Source organism: Myxocyprinus asiaticus, chromosome 10 (assembly GCF_019703515.2).
Source record: "Myxocyprinus asiaticus isolate MX2 ecotype Aquarium Trade chromosome 10, UBuf_Myxa_2, whole genome shotgun sequence".
Taxonomy (NCBI): Eukaryota; Metazoa; Chordata; class Actinopteri; order Cypriniformes; family Catostomidae; genus Myxocyprinus; species Myxocyprinus asiaticus.
The window spans coordinates 39,862,825-39,888,386 of NC_059353.1; the positions used below are offsets into that span (position 1 = coordinate 39,862,825).

Below are 25,562 nucleotides of genomic sequence, written 5' to 3' on the forward strand. Positions count from 1 at the left end.
AAGCGGATTTTTAGTGTTCACTCCCCAGCGCAAGCTGCAGGGGGAAACTGAACTATATTCTGGCTGTTGGGTGTTTGAAGCGGGAACAATGGCGAACTCAACCCGATACTGTCCGAAGTGCAAGCAGGAACAACACGGATACGTTTGTATGGTCTGGTTTCGTTCACCGAATGGGGGCTCACCCTTCGTTTCACTGCAAGTCCGTCAGGCTCATTTCTGGTGAAAAAGCCAGTCCAACATCCAAATGCCTATGTGGACGAACCCATGATGGTGGGAATGAACGAGGACCCCAATCCTTCTGAGGGGATGCAAAACTCGTGTCTGGTGCCTTATGCGGCAGGCTTTTCTCTCTCTCTACGAGGAAGCATCTACTGGAACATGGCAGTCTGCTGTTTCACAGCGCAGAATTTTTCCACCACCGACTGGACTGCATCACCGAACAGTCTGGATTGTGACACAGGGGCATTCATTAGAAAGGCCTTGTCCTTGTCATGAATATCTGTGAGCTTAAGCCACAGATGGCATTCCACCACCACGAGGCCTGCTACATTCCAACCAACGACACAAGCAATATGTTTCGTAGCTCTTAGCACCAAATCAGAAGCTCAGCGCAGTTCCATGATGGCCTCAGCATCCAGTCCAGCTCTCTCGTCTAAATCCCTCATAAAATGGGCCTGGTAGGCTTGCAAAACCGCCAGTGTGTTCAAAGCTGAAACTGCCTGGCCCGAAGCCTGGTAGCCCTTGCCCAACAAGGATGATGTAACTGCATGGCTTCGATGGAAGAGGATTTCCATGTGGTCTCCAAAGAAGGAGAGAGTTGGGCAGCCAGAGTCTCTTCCATCGCCGGGACCGAAGTATATCTGTGTTCGGAAGCTTGACACACATTAGAAAAATCAGAGGCCGATTGATTCGTAATCCTGGCCGAATAAGTTTGATCCCAGGACTTCAAAATCTCATGATGGAGGTCCAGGGAAAAAGGGAGCGGCCTATGAGGGGTAGCTGTGTGCTGGCCCTCTAAAAATAGTCATCCAAGATCTATTTATGATCCTCCGACTGTGCTTCATCTGGCCAATCCAGGTGTAATTTTTCCACTGCATGTGTAATAGCCTCCAACAATTCCATATAAGTTGCTTAATGTCTGGAAATCCTACCACTAGGAGGCAAGGCTCCAGCCTGGCTGCCGGCGAAATCCTCGGAATCCGATGCCACCATAGACATGGCGTCCTCATCCACAGTGCCAAAGGAAACCGCAGTACAGGCCTCAGGGCTAGGACGCAAATGCCCACGTGTAAACTCCATGGGGGAACATCTATCCGAATCCAGGGAGAGTGACAGAGAGAACCGTAGGTCAGCCTGCTGCTCAACTCCCATCTCCTCGGCATCTGAGCCGGCCTCCCACAAGTCAAACGGTTGCATGGCACTGGCAGACACACGGCCTGCACCAGCACGCAACTTGACCGAATTTCCAAAGGAGGTGAGCCTTTCATGGAGCGTCCTGATGTTCTTTAAATCACACTGTTGGCAAATGGAACCCTCCAACGCGGCCAAAACCTAGACAGGCAATACATATGTCATGGGAATATTCACTGATGATGAACCGCGTGCACGTAGGTAAGCACTTCCTAAATTCCATCCAGTGTTGCCACTCAAAAGGGAGAATAATAATGATCCTCGCTTCGACGTTTATCGTTGGTACAACACGGGACAGAAAAGACTGTGTACTGAAGAACAGAAAATCGGACTCGATGGCGCGAATTGAGCGCCTTTATGGAACCTGTGACGTAGCTCCCTAGGGGAGTCGCTTAAGCGCCATCAGCCAATGAATTGGCATGATTGTATAAGGGGCCACCAGCTCGAGTTCCTTCAAAAGAGAACTTGGCATTGTCTTACTGGAATATGCCCATGCCGTCAGGGAAGAAAAAGTCCATTGATGGGATAACCTGGTCATTCAGTACATTCAAGTAGTCAGCTGACTTAATTTTATTGCCGCATAACATTGCTGAGCCTAGACCTGACCAATTGAAGCAACCCCAGATCATAACACCTCCAGAGGCTTGTACAGTGGGCACTATGCATGACAGGTGCATCGCTTCATGTGCTTCCCTTCTTACCCTGACACACCCATCGCTTTGGAATGGGGTAAATTTGAACTCGTCATACCACATGACTTTTCTCCATTGCTCCACAGTCCAATCTTTATGCTCCCTAGCAAACTGAAGTCGTTTTTTTTTTCTGATTCATATGGCCAATAAATAAAACAAGAAAACATTATTATTATTATTATTATTATTATTATTAAAGCAGAATTTACTATAATTAAATACTGATACAAAATAAAACATAAAATGACAAGAAAATGAAATGAATCGTCCAAACAAACTGAATGAAACACTAGAATGAACTGGACTTCCCAACACGACATATTGTGAGCATTCTAGGAGTGTGTGTTTAACTCCAGAACAAAGTTTAAAAAATGCATCACGCAACAACACTACTTGTTAGAAAAGAAGCTTGCTAGAAAAGTTTTGCTTTAAAAACAGTTTACCTACTAATGCTCTACTGTAACGTAAGCTAGTTAAATCAGTAGTGTTGCATAGCCAAAGAGTTATTTTTTGTGTGAATAAGGAAGTAAAAATAAATAAATAAAAAAAAGCCACAACTTCACACCTAGCTGAGGGCTCATGCTACATCTGCTGCACCCTGAGGGCTAAAGGCCAAGATAATTTTATGGCACAAGTCACACCTCAGTTTTAGCTCTCCTTCACACTGTGGTAGACTCTGGTCTGCAGCTTCCCTAAGACTTTACACAGATAAAACTTGAGACATAAACATGCCCGCTTGTCAGCGTACTGCCAGCCTTTCGCACTTACAAAAAAAAAAAAAAAAAATTTTTCTTTCCTTAGTGCATAGAAAAACTACTAAAACAAATTTAAAAAAAACTCAGTAAATACAGTAAAGTAATAATCTGATACAGCATCTTCCACTTGAACAGATATACTATATATGCCCTCCTGTTGTATCTGGGGTTATCAGTTTAACATGATAATAGAACTCAACATTGCCTGCCCAATTTTACACCCATCTTGTTTTTGGAAGTTTTTTCTCATACATTTTTCCCATAGAGATTTAATAAAATCCTTCATAAAAGAGTTCTAAGCCATAAATAAAACCAACCAGCTCAGAGGTAAATCACAACATTACAAACTTTGATTTGAAGAAATATTGAAAAGTATTGGATAATCAGGCAAAAATACAAGGTAAAAGACTGTATACGTAACGTTTACATGAGGGAATAAGATCAATATTTAAGTCCTTTTTTTTTACTATAAATTATCCTCCATGCCCAGTAGGTGGCAATATGCACGAAGAATGCAAATTGCCAAAAACAAAAGAAGAAGAATGTGAAAGTGAAAGTGGGGATTGATTAAAAAAAAAAAAGAAAAAAGAAAAAAGACTTAAATATTTATCTGTTTCTCACCCACACCTATCAGACTGCTTCTGAAAACATGGGTTTAAAACTGGAGTTTTATGGATTACTTTTACGCTGCCTTTATATGCTTTTTATACCTTCAAAATGTTGTTACCCATTCACTTAAGATATTCTTCTAAAAATCTTTGTGTGTTCAGCAGTCATACACATCTGAGATGGCATTAGGGTCAGTAAATGATAAGAGAATTTTCATTTTTGGGTGAACTATCCATTTGTTTGCTAAGATGATTTCTGCGGATTATACGCAGGTGAAATTGATATGTTCAATCATATAGAAATAAAACAAAAAATAAATTGACTTCTTAAGCCACTTTTTGAAATGTCTATTCAAAGCTTTACCCATATTTTTGAAATATCCTCATGAGGATGTTTTCTCAGCAAATATTGATATGCAATGTTCAAATATTTGAGATTAATTTGATTAATCAACATAAAATCAAATTAATTTGATTAAATGTTTTAACCGATTGACAGCTCTGGTTGTAAGTTTATAAGCCAGTGAGAGTGTATGAGCCAATGCTTTGGCAGTGCAACTAAAATCAAAGCTAAGCCAAGAGACAGTTAAAGAGATAAAGCTCAACTCCTCCGTTAAGGATATGAGTCATGTTCAGACAAGATCAGCCCAGTAAACTCTCACAGTGGAGAAAGACAGTAGCAAACTGACAAAACCCCAAACAATAGGGAGGGCTGAGTGGAGGTTTTATAGATGGGCTGTTGCAATCATGTCTCAACCAACAAAGCCCCTTCTCTCAAACATATCTCTGTCATTTTTCTGCAAGTGCACCCATCTTGGGGGGCTTCGATGCTCTGTGTGCAAAGAGGCGAGCCAGCACTTTGATGCATGTGGACTTTGAGAGGTGCAGGGGATGCCAGCTTTGCTGCATCGAAAGCCACAGACAAGGAGGTACCCACCACCACCTGGTATTTGGAGCATCACCTTTCTCTGAAGAGCCAAGAGACACATAAGCCAAAGCAAAGGTCACAGACTGTGACAAGAAGCAGCCTTTTTTTGCAATGTTGATGGAACCCTGGCTTGTGCATCGCTGTTAGGGTGCCATCAAGATGTTCTTGAGACACATTCTGTGCAAAATAAACATGATCGGTTGTCTGTGTCCAGATATAAGGTTTAAACTTCCTGATCCAACAGGTGCTTGTGTAGGTATGCCTGTGATGTTACTAAAGCTGTCTTTACCTGTCAATCAAACTTGTTGTTATGTTAGTCAATAAGTTTGCGAAATATTAAAGCATAAAAAAAAAGTGTTAAAGGAATATTCCGAGTACAATACAAGTTAAGCTCAATCGACAGCATTTGTGGCATAATGTTGATTACCACAAAAAATAATTAAGACTAGTCCCTCCTTTTCTTTATAAACAGCAAAAATCGAGGTCACAGTGAGGCACTTACAATGGAAGTGAATGGAGCCAATTTTTGGAGGGTTTAAAGGCAGAAATGTGAAGCTTATAATTTAATAAATGCACTTACATTCATTCTTCTGTTAAAACTCATGTGATATTTGAGCTAAAAGTTGTTTAAATCATCTTTTTTACAGTTGTTTTAGAGTTTGTTGACTTTACATAGTCATGACAACAAGGTTGTAAAATTGGCTTTAACTTTGCACAACAAGAGTTAGTAAGCATTTTTTATCACACTAAAATCATGTTAACATGCATATTGTTTGTGTCTTGTGGCTATACTTTTTAATGTTTATGGATTGGCCCTATTAACGTCCATTGTAAGTGCTTCAATGGAACCCTGATTTTTTAAAGAAAAGGAGGGGCAAGGAAAAATACATTTTTGTGGTAATAATCATATTATGCCGCAAATGCTGTCGATTGAGCTTAACTTGTATTGAACTCAGAATATTCCTTCAAGGCAATATAGTGATTAAAATTAAGCTAAAAGTTTGAAAATAGTTATGACTTGGAGACACAATAACATGTGTTCGAATCCTTCATTGTTTTTATAAAAATGAATCTTCTGGGTTCAATCCATGTTAAGCTCAATCAACAGCATTTTTAGCATTATGTTGATTACAAAAAAAAAAAAAATAATATATATATATATTAGACTTGTTTCTCATTTATTTTTAAAAAAGCAAAAATTGCAGTTACAGTAAGGCACTTACAATAGAAGTGAATGGGTCGAGTACAACTACACAGAATTCCAAAAGTACAACTGAAATAAAATTATTTCAGTGTGATAAAATCACTTACTAAGCTTATCTGTATAAAGTTATATCCAATATTACAACTTTGTTGTTATGACGATGTAACAGGAGTAAATGATGTAATCTGCTAAATGCCATAACGCCAGTAAATTCCTGATTTTATTGCACTAAAATCATGTTAATATGTATAATTTTATGTCTTGTGGCTATACTTTTGTAACTTTTAGTATTACAATGTTAAAGACTGGCCCCAATCACTTCTATTGTATTGAACCTGGAACATTTCTTTAAAACATAATTTTTACTAAGCAAATATTAAGCAAATCTGTCTGCTATAAGATAAAGTCCCTTTGAAGTAAACAGGTTTATAGTTTGGCTCTATGGATGTTGCACAGTGATATACACTAGTTTAGTGGTGTTTTGCATAATAATAGCTGTTATTATATAGTTTATTTTAGCACTGACAAATTTCACCCAGCACCAGAACTTTGTAATATGCTATAAACATCAATTAATCAGTTAAATAATAATAAAAAAAAAAACGAAAACTCAAATGATCCTCACATGAAGGCAAAATCTAACACCCTGTTGCACGCACTTCTACGCTTTTGATCAAACCAATTTAGCTTGAAAAGAATTTAGCTTGATCACAAACTTTCGATTGCCCCAAAGTGAAAACTATGAAAACATGTAAACACATCCAGATCATTTCATAATATCTTGTAGAATTTTTTATTTTATTTTATGATTGATAACTTTAGCTTGAAATAACTTTGTTTTGCTTGAAATTATCTGAACATAAAAACGCAGTACCCGGAGAGGAAAAAAATTTCAGTTTATGTTCATCCCAATTAAAGTAATTACTGATGACACTGATACTGCAAAGCATGAGTCCAGATGTTTCATAGGGTTGCTCAGCTAAAAAAAAAAAAAACTTGATTTTGAGCTTCTCTCACTTTTTAGTCGTATTTTTTATTTTTTTACACAACACACACCATTTCAAAGCATCTTTACCGAAAATTCTGCAGTAATGTCTGTAATATCTTAAGTCCTCATTGAGCATTTTAAAAGAAAATGTGATTTAAAAATAATTCGCCTTTAGGCCCCCAGTAAGGCAAATGCTCACTTTTTAGCACCCAGTAAGTGCAATATCAACCTCCTGCTTCTTTTTCCTGTTTATAGTGTGAATGTGATATATGCTCTCTCAGGCTGCCGAGCATGTTTGCAAACTGGAGAGGGACTGTGGAAAGTTAAGAGATGGCCTTTGACTAAAACCACAAGTCCACCATAAAAGGCCTGTCTATAAAAGACCACATATCTATGCTCAAAACAAGATCGAGAGAGATACACACAAGCAACAATACAAACTACACACACACACACACACACACACACACACACACACACACACGTTGGTGCGGCTATCCTTATGAGGACTCTCCATAGAAGGCAACAAACAAGAGAAGTATCTGATGATGACAGTATTTAATGCAGAAAAGCCCATGCTTTAAAAACCAATATAGAACAACATACTTTTATCATTATATTTGGACATTTGACTTAGAACTTAAAGCCAAATATTACCAAACTAATCAATATTACTTAATCTTTTCTTACACTTCCATACAAATGCCATAAGTTTTTACAAGAAGATTTTGACAACACAGTACCTGAGAAAACCCATAAAAGCTAACCAGCACAGAACAAAAGATAACCCCCTTTCAGTATTGTTTACCAAAATATACTGTATATAATTCATACATTTATTCACTTATATAAAAATACACAGCAAACCCTTGATTTACTGTTTGTAAGGTCCACAGTGAATAAGAAGTTAAAAAACACCTTTCTCTCTCTCTCACACACACACACGCAAAAACAAAAAACAAAAAAAAACAAATATATATATATATATATATATATATATATATATATATATATATATATATATATATATATACACACACACACACACACACACACACACACACACATTTACACAGATGATAAAAAGTAAAACCTGACTTTTGCGTGCCTTTCGTGTAACTTCAAGTACTCTCCATTCCCAAAAGTGTGGACTCATTGTAAGAACCTGTTTTGTTTGTGTGCTCTTGTTCGTTCGGTTGTAAACATAGTCTTATATCAATGTTTCCTTCAACTTTTTCCTTTTTTGGGGGGAAAAAAACAACAACTATCAACTATGTCTATTAAAAAATAATCTATGATACTAATTCTATAAAATGCCCTGGAATTGTGGAGCACATTCAATATCATGCCAGCATGTGACCCCAATAAAATAAAATAAAAAGAAAGCTAAAATGCCAAAAGATATTCATGCTTCACAAGAACAAATACAATTCTTCAAAATGTTCCAGGAATTAAGAGGCAGTGTGTATACAGTATGTGTGATTTGTGACATTTGTGGAGGTGAAAAAACCTAAATAAATTTTTTAAAAAGCAATAAATGACATTCAAACAATACAAATGTGATTCCATCAGTGCTATTCAATGTCTTTTATGTCTAGTTCCTCAAAATGTTTAAAAGGCATATTCACAGTTTTTGAGCAGAAAAGACAGTAAAGGCAAAGTTAAAAAAAAATGTTTTACAATACAATAGGCACAGAAAAGTATTTTAAAGAAAGGTTTAAAAGAAAGATAATGGTGTAATGATTGTTTAGCACTGACAAGACAAAGAAAAGCCCAACAAATGTGCAAGTTTCTGAATTTCGTGAAGGCTGTAGTTGTATACATGAGCCGTACACATTGATTAAAGCTATATAATTTACAGGTTGTGCTACAGAGTGCTAAATGTAAATATTCAATAACATTTTCAGATAATGTGAAAAAGTAAAAGAAAGAAAGAAAGAAAATAACAAGTAAAAAGGGAAGAGAAACAGGAAGGGAAAATAAACGGTTTGGTGAAAACAGAAAAATGTCCGTGAACATTGAAAACATACCTACATAGCCTACATTTTATGCACATATTTAAATGCCCTGAAAACAATGTGAACAAAAAGAACAAAGGGGTTTCTGCATCTCACTGCATCAAGCAAAGGAACATTTTTAAGAGTTGGTGGAGCTAAACATTGTCTGATTAATAAACCGCATTTTTATCTGCGAAGCTCTCAGGCAGTATGGGTTAGCGATACAATCTCGACTGCAATCTTTTAAAATCTATAAGCAAAGTAAAAAATGTCTTTGTAGTCTTATGCAATTTTAAAGATCTGCAATGTTCCATTAACTTGACGTTTTGTTTTCAGTGCTTTGGTTATTTGTTTGTCTCTCCTGATTCACAAAATATAATGGTTGTGTTCACTAATGGACTCACTAAGAATGAATTGTGCCCGCTAATAGGGTTGTTGTTTTTTTCCAAATAAATGATAATAAAAAAATAAAATAAAAAATCTTCTCTAATCTAAAGTGTCTTCTGTAACACAGGAAAGTGAGAGGTGTTTAATTAAAAAATGATTAAGATGGTTCAGAGACAATAATGAGGCATTTAGTCTGAAGGCTGAATGAAATTCATCAATTTCAATCAAAGGTATGCATGGCAGCCCTGTTGTTAAAGCATGTTAATGTAGGTGAAACTACAGGTGTAGCAGTTACAAGTACTAGCTGTGACTTGTTCACTTGTTGAATCACATTTACACCAGTGCTGTGACTAGCTAAACTACACACTGATCTTTGTTCGCTTTATCAATAGCATGGAAATAGCATATTTTTGCCCAAGGCCTCAAGCTAATAGTGCAAAAACAAGTTAATCAAGGCATGTTACAGTGCTGTTTTCAGCCAAGTGCATAAGAATGCAAGAGATGACAGTAACTGTGCAACAGTGCACAAACATAGCGCAGAAACTCATTTGTCTTTATCAGAAAGACAAAATATCTCTAGTTACATGTTGTTACATGCTGTCTCCCCTTAAAATCACTGAGAAACAATGGAGATTGTCATCAACACTTCTTAAAATTGTGTCCAAAAATTCATCAGACCATCCAACAGAACTGCTTTTGTAAAATTTACATAGCACCGATTAGGGTTGCATGGTATACTGGTGCTATGGTCGCATCACGATAGTAAAGCTTCAAAATACTGGCGGAGACACTGTATTTTTTTAAACGGTAGTTCCATTAACACAGTAGTACTGGAAGTTATGTTGTATGTGCGGTAGTAAATATTATTTTTGCTAAAACCTTCATTTGAATCAGACCTATGTCTGCAATAACATTAAAAGGTAGTCTTTTCGAGAGGCGTCCCCTTCACGCAGTACCTTTTAAGAGCGCAAAAATGCTGTTTAGAATTTGCCCCTTACATGGTATTGTTTATTTTTCAATGTATTGTTTTCCCATGTTTCAAACACACACACACACATCTGAATCCCAGCGTCTTAATTTGGCAGTCGTGTCTCCCAATGGATAATATTAAATCTTATATAAATAGATTTAAATAAAACTTTGGACAGTGAGAAAAAAAAAAAAAAACTTAATTCACGTAACGAGATTTGGAATTAGTTTGAGGTTTGCCTGATGAGACCGGGAAAACCCATCTACTGTGAATGTCTACAAAGATTTCAAGCCAAAGGGAGAAACACCAGCAACCTTATTAAACGCCTTCGGACACATCTCACTGCTTCAGCAGAATACATACAGGTTAGTGCCACTTCATTTAACCTAAATGCTTTATCTTAACATTTACAGATTTAACGTTTCTCTGAAAAATCGAACATTACACTCATTTATTTTTTTCCAAAAAATACTTCGCACTTATGATCAGGGCTGTGTTTCTGAAAAGCATCGTAAGCATTGGCACCAATGGTCTCTGCGATCAACTTAAGCTTGCAATGCTTTTCGGAAACGCAGCCCAAATCGGTTTGGTCACGGTTTGATCACATCCCTGAGCCATGCAATCAAACCGGTGTGTGTGTAATCTGCATTCATGCTGCTCTTTACCAGGAGAGAGGGGTTGAAGTGGCTGTAATAATGAAAAAGCTGCTCAAAATAGTCTTTTCAACGTTACACTATCTTTATTTTTATGTTCAAATAATCACAGAATAATGGAATAAAAGTTTAAAGCCATTGCCGTTTGAACTGGCTGTGTGGATGCTGCAAAGTTTTTTTGTTTTTTTTTACATCAAACTAAGAATGTATTAGGTAACAAGTTAGTCCATTTGAGCCTTCTCCTAGTTCATCCATCAGTTATTTTCACCACTTCCAGAGCAACAAGTGGAATGGCTAGTTTCTAAGAACCACTATGCCAAACTGTGTTAAGAATTAACACACTATCATATGATCTCGTGATACTACTTGGTATCGTGATACTTTAGCTGGTATAGTATCGTAAGACATGATTATGGTACCATGACAACCCTAGCACCGATACGAGAATGAGAGTGGGAAGAGGACAGCGGCACAAAACCCTATTTCTTTAAAGGGATAGTTCACACAAAATTTTTATTAAAATTTTGGTCTGTTTCTCACTCAAAGCTATTATATAGTTTCAGAAGACATCTATATATGTAGTCTATAAGTTATTTATGTACTATGGACCACATTCATTATGCTTTCATGGTGCTTTTGCATCCTTTTTGAAGCTTAAAAGCTCCAGTCCCCATTCTTTGTAATTGCACGGATAAAAACAACCAGTACATTCTTCTAAATTTCTCCTAAGTCATAGAGGCTTGGAATGACATGAGGAATCTTCATTTGTGGGTCAACTATCCCTTTAATAAACAAGGTCTGCTTCAGTAGGGTGCCCCAGGAACATATAGAAAAGGGAGGACTCCTCATATAAGACAATTTAAAGATACAAAACACTCCATAAAAAGACAAAATCGTGCCATTCAAAACAGCAAGCCACTGAGAAGCCACAGCAGCATGAAGCTATGAATTAAAGTCTTTTTTGTTCGCTGTGCTAAGCATTGTTCAATTCTCCAGTGTTCCTCTGTGGCATACTTTGTTCTGTTTACCTGTAAAAATGATCAAGGTCCATGAAACAGGAATGACAGCATGCATCAAGGTACTCTGATAAAATATAGTCAACAAAAAGGGAAAGGACTTCACAACTTTAGATAACATATAGCTGCTCTGCTAGAAGTAATACGTACACAACAATTAAATAGAGAATGGGAATCTCTATGTGTGAAGGAAAAAAAAAAAAGAAATCAAACGAAATATTCACATCATAAACATACTCATCCCCTCACCCATAACAAAAATCTTCAAACAGCTCCAAAATGAAAACATTTCTACTGGACCGGAACCTTCATATATCTGCTGATTGCTGCTCACGTAATGCTTCAGGTGAGCATATTTGCCTCATTACATGCTGTCTGCTGGAAACGTCCATGGAATTACAGATTGCACTGCAAAAAACAATTTCTTAATCAGTATTTCTGTCTCGTTTTCAAGTTAAAATATCTAGGCACCTTTAAAACAAGATACATTTACTTCAGAGGTGAAATTGAGGGAAATTAATCCGAAAATAGTTACCCTCATGTTGTTCCAAACCCCTATAACTTACTTTCTTCTTCCAGAAGCACAAAAGAGATGTTAGGCAGAATGTTAGCATCAGCCATCATTTACTTTCATTGCATCTTTTTCCCATACAATAAAAGTGAATGGTGACTGAGGCTAACATACAGCCTATTCTCTCATATTGTACTACATGAAAGAAAGCAAGTCCAATGGGTGTGGAACAACAAGAGGGTGAATAAATAATTTCAGATTTTCATTTTTTGGGTGAACTATCCCTTTAAGATTTGTTTTCAAAAATATACAGTACTGTGCAAAAGTCTTAGGCACATAAGATGTTTCACAAAAACATTTGACTTAAGATGGTTATTTATATCTTCTGCTTTAGTGAGGCGAGGCTTTTAAGAAATACCCCCCAAAAAAAGGGATCATATTACACCTGTTTTGGCATCATTACACTGGCTACCAATACAATTTAGAATCCAGTATAAGGTGCTGCTATTTGTTTTTAAAGCCTTACATGGATTGGCGCCAGTGTACATTAAAGATTTAATCAACCTTCATCAATCCCAAAGATCTTTATGTTCTACTGACCAGTTGTGCCTCACTGTGCCTCGGTCTCGCCTGAAGTGCAAGGGTGACCATGCCTTTTCTGTTGCAGCCCCTGTATTGTGGAATGATTTGCCTCTGTCTATTAAATTCACTCAATTGCTTCTATTAAAGAGACAGAAGCAATTGAGACAGCCTAAATAGATAGATGAACTGTGGCAAATTCTCCAAAAAACTTGAAACTGGAGAATTGGAGCTGATTTGAAGGCAAAGGTGGTCACACCAAATATTGATTTAGCTTTTTTAATGTTTACTGGACTTTTTATGATGTTAATTAAAGAAATCCTCACTATGTAACAAAGTGCCTAAAACTTTTGCACAATACTGTATATCTTGAATTAAGTTTATTTTTCTTAACCTATTGGACAATAGTTGGTTGCCTGGTTTTAAGCATAAGCCTCAAAAATTGTGTTACATTTATGCTTACAACAAGAAGAAATGCTTCTCAAGTAAATGTATCTTGTTTTAAGGAAGTTTAGACATTTTTGCCAGAAAATAAGACAAAAATACTGATTAAATTTGTATTTTATTTTTTTGCAGTGTATGGCTGATGTCAAGAGAGTCAAGCACTTAACGAAAGGTATGTTCCCCACGGACAATATGTGAGGAGAACTCGTAGCGATCTTTGCTGCAGTGGCCACAGATGTTGCACTCTAGTGGGTCTCTGTAACCATGGCAACCCATGTGGATGGTGTACATAACGTGGTCCAGGAAAAGAACGCGGCAGTGCTCGCACTGGAACACTCTCAGCTCCTGACCCCCTCGGCTGAAGACACGGACCCCATCCCTGATGCCAATACGCCCGGTATCTATCGCCCTGCCTTCCTCTGCCCGCCCAAAACCTGGACTGGATCTAGACCTGGGCCCGGCGCTGCTGCTGATACTAAGCTTGTCCCGGGGGCTGCTTCGTGCCGAATCGGCTGAATCTTGTCCGCTGTTGCAAGGTGACCCGTCTCGCCTTGATTGAGGATTCTTGGGTCTGATCAATGAGATCGCTCCATTGGTTGGGTGTGGGAACTCAGGGTTAGGGTGGGGCAGAGGAGGAGCTTCACGACTGCTTGGCTGATCCATGCGTGGGCCAAGCGGGTAGACTGGATGGAAGAGAGGGTTCACCATAGGTACCACCTCAGCCATGGAGAGGGATGGGTGATGGACAACCGGCCTTAGGGAGTCAGATCCCAGGTAGTTGATGGCATTACTAATGGCATGGTCCATCATTTGGGCCTGCATCATCTCAGCTTCCTTCTCAAACTTCAGACCCATCTCATAGTTCAGCTCAGGGTATGAATAGCGAACCATTTTCTCACCTTAATAAACAGCACAGTAAAAGACAATTAACAACAGCCTCAAAGTACTTTGGTAACACTTAACAATAAGGTTCTATATGTTAACATTAGTAAATGCATTAAGAATCACTGACTAACAATGAACAATATTTTTTTTACAGCATTTATGAAAATGTATATAAAAAATGTATTACTGTTCAAAGTTAGTTTATAATGCATGAACTAATGTTAACATTTTCAATGTATCATATTAAAAATCTACATGTACAAATTAACTGTAAACAAGCTTAATAAATGCTTCTAAATTAGTGTTCATAGTTTATGTTAACTATTGCATTAATTACTGTTATAACTGTTGTAACATATACAACCTTATTGTATAGTGTTACCAGTGCTTTCCATTGTAATACAAAAATAATTTCTACTAACCTTACAATTTACCGTAAAAAGTGCAATGAAAATACTGTTATTGTTTTTTTCTTGCATTAATTATGGAAAGCCCCGTTTGGAGACCAGAGTGAGAAAATTTAACCCCTGCATAATATGGATGCGGTAAGCTGCTCGGTAAAAGCAATGGCAAATTTACAGGTGTGCAAAAACCACAGGATGAAAAAAAACAACAACTCATACTCAAGCGCTTTTTTCTCTTTCACTTTAATACTTAGTTTGATTTCCGTAGATATTTTCAGTATGAAAACATTTAAAAAATGCTTGAAATAAGCAATGCTAATGTATTTTTTATTAGCTTACTTAAGAATCCACCATTACAATTTAATTCTGTTTATATCTACATTTTTATTTTTACATTTTTTTCAAACGTGTGTTTGCAAAAGTGACTGCATGAGTTACAGCATCATGTTCAGTTGCTTGCGCCATGTGACCTGACTACATTATATTCATTAGCACCACTACAACTGAAGATCAATGTGTTGCATACAGTAGATTCAACCACACTCACTGCTGAGGTGACACTCACCCACAAACTTTTGTGGCGTGGTGCTCTTCCGTTTACCCACATTTCCCTGCAGTCTTTCAATTACAGGCGGCCGGTCGAAAGCCGCCAGGCCAGCTGATTCCAGGGACCTCTGCTCATTTGGGACTTCCCCTGGGAAAAACAATAAAACAATTTAGACCAGGGGTTTAGACCACCCCCAATGGCTGAAAAACATGCTAAAAATATATATTTTAGTATAATATATATATATATATATATATATATATATATATATATATATATATATATATATATATATATATATACACACACACACACACACATTCTGGTGTATAGGCATGGCTATTTCTTAATCTTCAGGTACTTTTGGGCACTGTGGACTTCTAGAAGGTAAAGTATCATTAAAACATTTTTCTCACTCTCACTTTTGTAGTTTTTATGAAAGTCATGAAAATTCAACTACAGTATCATTTCAACCACATCTCAAATGCTGTATTTTGTTTAATTGCGATGTGGATATATATATATATATATATATATTTTTTTTTTTTAATAAAGAGGCCATATCCTTTATATACTGCTAAGGCAAATTTCATAGCTAACATTTTGTGTCCTAAATACACACACAAAATATTTTCACACTTTTTGCATAATTTGGAAAAATTTCAACATGATGATACCCCCCCAAAAAAAAATATTCTGCTCACAAGATATGTTTGCCTTGAATTTTCACCACTCATATTTAATCTCAAGCATGCTCTTCACTGTCACTTTTAAACTGTTGTAATTAAAAATAAAGTCAGTTTTAATATAATAAAAACCTTTAAATATTAAAAAAAATAGTTAAAAAAAATTATATATATATATATATTAAATCTGTTAATTTGATCAACCTATGGGATATGAAACTGCCCAAAGTTGAAGAAACACAGTATAATATATGAAATATTGAAATATTCCATTATTAGCTAAAACAGGGCAGATAAACACTTCAAATTGTTGAGTTGCATGTTATAGCCCGCATCTTATAATCTTTTAATTATATGCAGCATTTTGCACTTGTGCATAAGCACAAATTCAAGTTTTTTCCGCTGAAAGTGGCTCTGTGGGTAACACAACTGTCGCAGGGCAACCCAGTTCATTTTCACGCTTTAAATTTTGTTTCAGTTGCTCATGGCAATAATGTCATCATGGACAGGAACAAGGAAAAATTTCAGGTGTGAAAAGTGAATTTGTTTACACTGAATGTTTATTAGATATGGAACATTACCACTGATTGAATGCTTTTGACTATTATCTGTAGTTTTTTTTTTTTTCAAACTTTAAAATTCTGTTCAGATTACTTATTAGAGATAAAATTATCCAGCAAATAGCAGAGTGATTTTCTTTTTTTCTTATTTCTTATTTTTCTGTATATCGGCCTATATAATGTATCTTTATCACCAATTTCATATGTATATGTAATCTAAAGGCTTCTGTATATGAAACTTGTAAATTACATGTTTCATGTGTCCCACAAATTCTTAGTGTAACAATAACATTACAAAAAAATAATAATTTTAATTATATATATATATATATATATAATTAGAACTGCCCCCAAGGACTCACCACTGTGCAATATAATCATGTGTAATACCCAATTAACCTATATTGATATTTATTTCACATACCCTTTTTATTTATTTATTTTATTTTTTGTCTGTGTATATATATATATATATATATATATATATATATATATATATATATATATATATATATATATATATATATACACACACTGGCGGCCAAAAGTTTGGAATAATGTACATATTTTGCTGTTTCGGAAGGAAATTGGTACTTCAATTCACCAAAGTGGCATTCAGCTGATCACAAAGTATAGTCAGGACATTACTGATGTAAAAAACAGCACCATCACTATTTGAAAAAAAGTCATTTTTTGATAAAATCTAGACAGGCCCCATTTCCAGCAGCCATTCCTCCAACACCTTATTCTTGAGTAATCATGCTAAATTACTAATTTGGTACTAGAAAATCACTTGCCATTATATCAAACACTGCTGAAAGCCATTTGGTTCATTAAATGAAGCTTAACATTGTCTTTGTGTTTGTTTTTGATTTGCCACAGTATGCAACAGACTGGCATGTCTTAAGGTCAATATTAGGTCAAAAATGGTAAAAAAAAGAAACAGCATTCTCTAGAAACTCATCAGTCAATCATTGTTTTGAGGAATGAGGGCTATACAGTGCTTGAAATTGCCAAAAAACTGAAGATTTCATACAAAGGTGTCCACTACAGTCTTCAAAGTCAAAGGACAACTGGCTCTAACAAGGACAGAAAGAGATGTGGAAGGCCCAGATGTACAACTAAACAAGAGGATAAGTACATCAGAGTCTCTAGTTTGAGAAATAGATGCCTCACATGTCCTCAGCTGACAGCTTCATTGAATTTGACCTGCTCAACACCAGTTTCATGTACAACAGTAAAGAAAAGACTCAGGGGTACAGGCCTTATGGGAAGAATTGCAAAGAATACACAGTATATATATATATATATATATATATATATATATATATATATATATATATAGCTTCTGTCACCAAGACAAATTCCTTTTGTGTAAGCATACTTGGCAATAAAGCTCATTCTGATTCGGATTAAAAGGAAAATAGTAGCTTTAAAGAACTGAGGAACAACACATGAAGTCAAAATTACACTAGATTAATGAAGTGGAAAACATTCGTCTTTTTTTTATCAATGAAGTCTCATGACTATAAGGCACTCACCTGGATATGGGCCAGGATTGGAGGTGGAGTCCATGCCGACACTATGTAAGTAATTATGACACCGTTCTTTGTGCTCCTCCAATGACGTGCGCTGTTTGTAGCTCCGCCCACAGTAGTTACACTTGTGTGGTTTGCCAACTACAAGAAACATGACATAAAAGATTATAAAAATAAGTACAACCTCAGTTCTGAAAAATTTGGGACAGTATGAAAAATGCTAATAAAAACAAAAAGGAGTGATTTGTAAATTATATTCACCTTTGCTATATTGAAAGCACTACAACTACACATTATATGATGTTTTATCTTGTGAATTCCATTGTTTCTTTGTTTGTTTTTTGAAAATATACAGTAATTTCAGATGATTGCAACACACTCCAAAAAACTTGGGACAATCAAGTGTTTACCACTGTGAAACATCACCAATTCTTCTAATAACACGTATTAAGCATTTAGGCACTGAAGACACAAGTTGCCAGTATGTGGTTTTAAGTTGTCCTGCTGAAAATTCCAGGACGTCCCTGGAAAAGATGGTGCTGGATGGCACTATATCCTGCTCCAAAATTTTTACACATCTGACTGCATTAATGGTGCCCTCACAGATGTGTGAATTACCCAAGCCATGGGCACTGACACACCCCTGGCCCATACAGACACTGGCTTTTGGACCTGATGCTGATAACAGCTTGGATGGTCCTTTTCCTCTTTGGCCCGGAGTACACAATGGCTGCGTTTTTCAAAAACTATTTGAAATGTGGATTCATCGGACCAAAAACACAGTTCCACTGTTCTACTTTCCATCTAAGATGAGACCGAGCCCGCTTCTGGACAGTGTTGATGCAGGGCTTCTGCTTTGCATAGTATAGTCTTAACTTGCATCTGTGGAAATATACTATAACATGACTCATTAAAAAAAAATAATAATAATGAAATTCACAAGGTAAAACATCGTATAATGTGTAGTTGTAGTGCTTTCAAAATAGCAAAGGGTGAACATAATTTACAAATCACTCCTTTTCATTTTTTTTTAGCATTTTTCATACTGTCCCAACTTTTTCGGAATTGGGGTTGTATTAGAGGTAAAATATTAATTCAAACCGAGAGTTTCAGTCTCTGACTAAGTAACCGAGAGAGTGGGCACGGTCAGATTTTGTGATGATGCAAAACAGTGTGATCTGGCTTCATGCAGAAGATAATGATAGTGATAGAAACTTGCAAAGAAACAAATCCCACAAAGAGTGAAACCACTTCAACACAGTGAGGGGGTTTGCTCCAAAAGAGGACAGAATTACGTAGTACATACAGTAATAGTTGCATTTGATGGTGGTTTTAAAGGAATAGTTGACACAAAAATGAAAAATCAGTCATCATTTATTCAATGTCATGTCTTGCAAAACTCACATGACTTTCTATCTTCTGTGGAACACAGAAGTAGGTTTTTTATTGTAGAATGACCAAGCTGCTCTTTTCCTAATTTCACATAGCCAGACCTATGACTGTGGCATAGGTCTAGGCTCTATAGCAGCTTCAATTGGCCAAGAACCTCCCATTTAGACAGGCAACCAATCACAGTCGGTTTGACATTATGGGGTGTTTAGGGGCAGGGTTATCGGGAATGTATCTTACCATGAAAAAGACAGACATGAGGGAAAATATAATTTATATAATGACACATCAGTCTCCTTGAGCGATTGCACAGAAAACACACAGGAGAATGGCAGAAAATGTGTAGAGAATCTAAATACAGCATAGAAAACCTCATTATAGAGAATTTCACAAACATAACTAAATAAACAACTGTGCCTAGTGTGTATAACTATATTTACTAGTGTTGTTATAGTATTTATGTTTTCTGAATTCTGTTATTGAATAATGATGTGTTTTTGTTTCCTGTTATGTAAAGCACTTTGGTCAACATGTGTTGTTTTTAAATGTGCTATAGAAATAAATGTGATTGATTGAAACAAAGCAGAAAATGCAGCTTTGCTTGTGGATCTCCACTTCACTTTCTGCTACGTGCCTCAAACGAAACTTTGAATATCTTTAAAAGATTTTATGTCACTAACCTGGAAAACCTGGGCAAACTCTGTGATTATTTCGTCCTCAAAGGACTCATTCGATCAACGTGGAACCTTGTGAACACAACTCGGCTTCCAGACGGACTGATAAAATGTCCTCTGTGCGTCTACTAGCGGAAGTTCCATCGAACCAGTAAATTAGATTTGTGCTGAACTGATCGAGAAACCGTTTTCCAGTTCTGTGAGCTATATCTTCAGAAGGTTAGAGAATGGACTGTGGGCGGTCCGTCTGAGACTACTCATTTCCATACAGTGTAAGTGAATAGTGTCTGTGGCTCTGTCAAGCCAAATTTTCAATACAACATTTTCAGTGAATATGATTGCAGAGAATATAATTATCATTAAAATTATTCCTCTTTATATGTTATAAACGTGGGGTTTATGCAGGTAATCCCAGTTATATTCTCTGAAAACAAGTCTAATTCTGTTACACAATTTTACTTCTCAAGTAAACTTATTATGCTTAAAGGATGATTAGGTGTTTTATGGGAAAATAAGACTACTTTTGTGTTCCATCATTTAAAAAAAAGTTATACAGGAGTTGGAACAACATGTGGGTGAGTACGTGATGATAGAATTGTTCTTTTTGGATGCACAATCCCTCTAATCATCATTGATCTTTTATTGGCATAACAATTAATCCACAAGTGATGACTTGAAAAGTCTGAATAATAAACAGAATGAGAGGGAGTGTTTCTCCTCAACCAGAAAAGGTGTGAGGTGATTCACTGTCTCAGTTCCACTAAGACTAGGTCAGTGCAAGGGCGATAGTGCGGGACACAACCTCCAAAGAAAGATGCAATAGGAACAAGCATCATGTCCTTCCAGCGTGGGTAGAGGAGAGTAGGAGGAGAACGATGCTTAGCCTCCAGAACCAGTTTTCCAGTCACTCATGGAACGATCCTTTCATTGATTCATAACATGTTTCATTCATCGATTGGTTGAGTCATTCATTTATTCGTCATGTTTTCTCATTCAGTCATCAGTATCAAATCGGAACAGAGCCCTTTGGGCTCTTCTGTTATGTCAGCTAAAAACCTAATAGAATTTGAGACAGGGGCTGCTGTCAGCTCCGTGGTCAATTCTCTGGTATAAGGGACTTTCAGAATTATTCATAAAGAGCACTGCAGTGATAGCAGTGCACTGAAACAAAAGAGCCTAGTGAATTGAGTCATACTTTATGCAAGCAGCTAACCAGTCTCCTGTCGCACGTGAGAAAATACTGAAAATTCACACCTGTTACTAGCAAGCCTGTGTGATTACCTGTAAAGCGTGCCAATTGTAAAAAATACCTACGGCACATTTCGGTAACCCTCTTCAAAGCACCATAGTGCTTTCAGTCTGAAGCAAACAGTGAAAGTGAGACAACTCACTGACAGAGACATGGTGAAGTGACCTTTCACATGTGGAACACATGTCAAACAATGGAGGTTATGGCACTACTGTGGGAAAGGATGGATTACAAATCATGTCTGACACAAACAGTACCTTGGAAAACATCATCTTAAATATGTTATCAATATACTGTATAGTGGCTCCAAACAGTATTTGGACACTTGCAAACAAATGATGTGAGACCTTTTCTCATAACTTACTTTACTTAGCCATTTTAGCAAATACTTTTAACCAAGAGGTCCTATTGTGATGTTTAGAGGATGTAGAAAGTTCACATAGGTGTCCTAGCAGAGTGGCCACATGTGTAGATCATTTTCCACCCTGTTTGACAACCAAAAAGTGTCCAGATATTTTTGTCTCCATTTTGAACAGTATATCAGTTTATATATATATATATATATATATATATATATATATATATATATATATATATATATATATATATATATATATTTTTTTTTTTTTTAAATAAATCTCAAAATAAATGCTGCTTGGTTTGATATATAGAAATATAATGCAAAGATGATATATTTGTAAGCATGTTTTCAGTGTCCAAATACTTTTTGGGGTCACTTTATATCATACAATATCATCTAGCAAGCTAAACCATGTATTTTTATTAATAATCTCAAAATATATATATATATAAATATATATATATATATATATATATATATATATATATATATATATATATATATATATATATATATATATATATATAGATTTAAGATATAAGATGTCATGTGAATTGTGAAGACTATAAAATACTGTTTAAACTATAAAATTAGTTTATATCATTTAAAAGCACAGTGTATATAACCTGATCTTTCATGATTCTATAAAGGTCAGGTAATCAAGGGATCTAGGGCAGATGCCAATAGTTTTAGGGTCTTTATATGTCAGTAGGTGACTATAGGAAACATTTTCATCTGATGAGTAAGATGCTCTGAAACTCATTTTTTTGTTACACTTTCAAAATTTCTAATAAACGAGAGGCTTTTGGAATTTGGGTGTTTGCATTACAGTACATCAGACATGGCTTGCGCAGACATTTTAGTGGATGTTGTGCATCCACACCCACAAATCTGTAATATAAAAGGAAACTATAAAAAAGAAAGAAAAAGAACTGAATAGTTTGGTTCAATGAACTGTCAAAACACCTGCAGACTGTACAATCTGGGACAGGCAATCGTGCTAATATGTGTTAGGGAGAAAAATGCGACCTATGATGGATGAAAGAAATGCAACACAGTTCTACTGATTAATACCCGCCAGTTCCTTTAACAGAGTTTGGACGATTCCGGAAAAAAAAAAAAAAATCCCTGTCTAAGCATGTATTCAAATGCAAATACACGCAGAGAGTGCTGCATTAAAGCCCTCTAAACCGCATCCATTTGGGTTGAAAACAGGAAACAGTGAGATGAGGATGACATTTCATTTCAAGTAAATGCCTATCAATTGTAGAGCATCAGCAAAAGTACTCGACTTACTCAACTGGTAGTTACACAAAGCCATCTCAAAACAACCGTTGCACATTGGCAACTCACCTCTCATTACTTATGTATTTTATAAAGGTGGCAAAAACAGCCAAAGCTTACCAAAGTAAAGTCACCAACATTATGACACATGCCTAAAACTGTAGCGCAATATATGCTCTGTTTCAGTTTCATAAAGTATAGCCTATAAAGCACATCTGAAACAAGTCTGAGGCATACATACTAGGAATGTGCAAAACTACATATTTTCAAAATTGACCAGATGGTGGGTTACCTGAATGACTAGTTGACTAATCGGATTTAAGAAAGCCTGTTTAATTAGGCTGGTTTTGTGCATTCTTGCATTCAAAAACAGCTAAACAGAGTGCAACAGAGTGGAACAAAATGCAGGGGCCTTCAGACACATTTTTAAAAGCTGAACTATTTTTTAACTTGACACGGCATCTAAAAACCACAGCACTTGTAGTAGGATGCTCAGAAAACAGTGCAAGACGTGACACTAAGGTCACAGACATCTGTCCGAATGTGTATGGCTTTATCAGTACTGTAGTGATGTAACTTTTATCAAGTGATTTACTGTATAAACTAAGGGACCGTTCACACCAAATGAGTTTTTGCATCTGTCTGCGCTGTTTTTCAATTTCCCACGTAAACATGCGCTAGACAGACATCTTTAACCATTGCGCAGCGTCTAGCTTTTTTTAAACACGAGAACGCATTCGGTCTGAGCAGCCTGTACTGCTAAAGCAGAGCATGCTGTCAGGATGCTAATTTAAGTGCCAATGCTAAAAATATCAAAACAAATGAAATATAAGAAACGATTTAGATAAACTAGTCTACCTCACTAATCATCTAGTCGGTTGTCTTATACATACATGTACATAAATTTAAGCGACAGACGTTTGTGAATGACTGGATAGCTGGTGTGTTTGTATGTTTTACTCCCACTTAACTTTTCTTGTCTATTTGCCAATAATCCTCTTGTTTCATAGGGCTGAAAGAGGAAGAGTCCTTTCATGTGGCACCTGTTGCACAAGAAGCCGTTGGACCTGCTGAGTTCCTTAGATATTGCTCCAGCTGAGGTGGTTGGCGGGACGGCAGTCAGGTCACTAAGTAGTGAGGATGAACTTGTGGCAAACACGGTGGAAATGCCTTAAGCATTACTGTTGCTTTAATCATTGAGTTACTCATTAAAATTACTCCTTACTCCAACTACAACCAAACACATCTCACACTGTGGTAGAATAAACTTTTCTTGTCACATCCTTTTATAATATAGAAATGGCTATGCCAATGAACTTATGACTCTCATTAGCCACAAACGTTAACGTGCTGAACGGTGAGAGTTCAGTGAGGTCGTTGGGTGCATAGGCTTTGGTGGTAAAAGCTCTCTCACTAACATTTGATATCAATATGATAGACCACAACACACATCCACCACAAATTTTGCATAGCTAGTTGATTAAATGATGACAAGTCTATGTGCAGATGAAAACATTTGGTAGTCACCAAAATCAATCAGCCATGCCACTATGACCATTAGCCCAATATCTGAAACCAATATGCAAAATGTCTATAAAAGGGCTGTCAATCGATTTCAAATGTTTATCAAATTTATTGCATGACATGCCTATCAATTAATCAAATAATAATAACTTATCAATATATATATATAAGTATCCTCAAATGAATACAAATCAATGAATAAACACTACAAAAAGTGTCTTTAAAAGTCAATATGTTGTTTTTTATTTCTTTATTTACTTCCATACTATTTAGCGTAAGCCTATCACTGGCATACAGTCTACATAAATACATTTTTCAATCAGATTTGTCAGCATGACAAAGATGCTGTCCAATTAGACTTAGGCCACGTCCACAATAACACATTTTCAGTTGAAAAGCGATGATTTTGCTACACGATGATTTTGCTACATTTACCCCTCTTATCCATACTAACTGCTTTCTCCACTGAAAGCAGACACTTTTTTAAGTTTAAAAGTAGTGTCTCGAGACCCCTGCGTTCTGTTCCATTCTTTTGCAATGCCTCTAACTTTTTTTGAACGCATCCTGTGTGAACGGCTCCTTACTCGTTCTGTGATGCCTGCTCTCGGTAAGTGTGGTGCGCAAACATGAAGGTGGTACCTCAAGCTTGATTTGCTCCCATGGTAGGATAGGCCAGGTCAGATTGCATGATTAATTGCAATTAAATATTTGTATTTATTATTTTCTATAATTAAATCACACTAAATTAACATGTTAAGTTGACAGCCCTAGTCTGTCATGGTCCTGTCACTCTATCAGTCTGGGTTTTTGTCTGACAGGATCGTGGCATTATCGTCCCATGTCAGTCTTGTGTTTCGTTGTCTTTGTGTGAGCACACGGTTTCGGTTGTATTCCCTGCCGTGCACTCTTCATCTTGTTTCATGTCAGGAGCACGGTGTCTGGATCCTGACTTCCTGTCTGGTTCGGTTTTGGTCTGTGTCGGGATCCGGACACTCGTGCTCCATGTCTGTCTGATATTGACGTGGGTGCATCATGCTTATGTCATCTTGGCAGCATGCACTCGCGTCAATAGTTTGTCGCGTATGAGCTGTCTTCGCGTTGTGCTGAGGTTCGTTCAGTTCGGTCTGAGGTTTCGGGGTGTGTGTGGCTGAATTCTCGCACAGGTGTCCCGTCTTGTTTTTGTCGCCTGTTGTGTGCATCACTTGGTGTTTGCCTCACGATGTATGCTCAGGTTTTGTTTAGTGCGAGACTGTGTGGCATCGCTTTGTTTGGCGTTGCTACGCATTCTCTCATTTTGTTTGTCTGTTGGCATGGGAGTA

General features: G+C 36.6%; 1 protein-coding gene across 5 annotated transcripts in view; it reads right to left on the reverse strand.

Moving 5' to 3' along the window:
• Window positions 1-8,432: 8,432 nt before the first annotated feature.
• Window positions 8,433-25,562, reverse strand: part of ikzf2 (IKAROS family zinc finger 2) — a 41,862-nt gene continuing 24,732 nt past the window's right edge. For all 5 annotated transcript variants that reach the window (XM_051707952.1, XM_051707951.1, XM_051707954.1 and 2 more), the window contains 3 exons: window positions 17,766-17,903; window positions 14,997-15,125; window positions 8,433-14,041 (listed from right to left, as the gene is read on the reverse strand). In XM_051707952.1, the coding sequence (XP_051563912.1) occupies window positions 13,305-14,041; window positions 14,997-15,125; window positions 17,766-17,903 (1,004 nt within the window). In that variant the 3' untranslated portion in view covers window positions 8,433-13,304. The remainder of the gene's footprint in view (window positions 14,042-14,996; window positions 15,126-17,765; window positions 17,904-25,562) is intronic.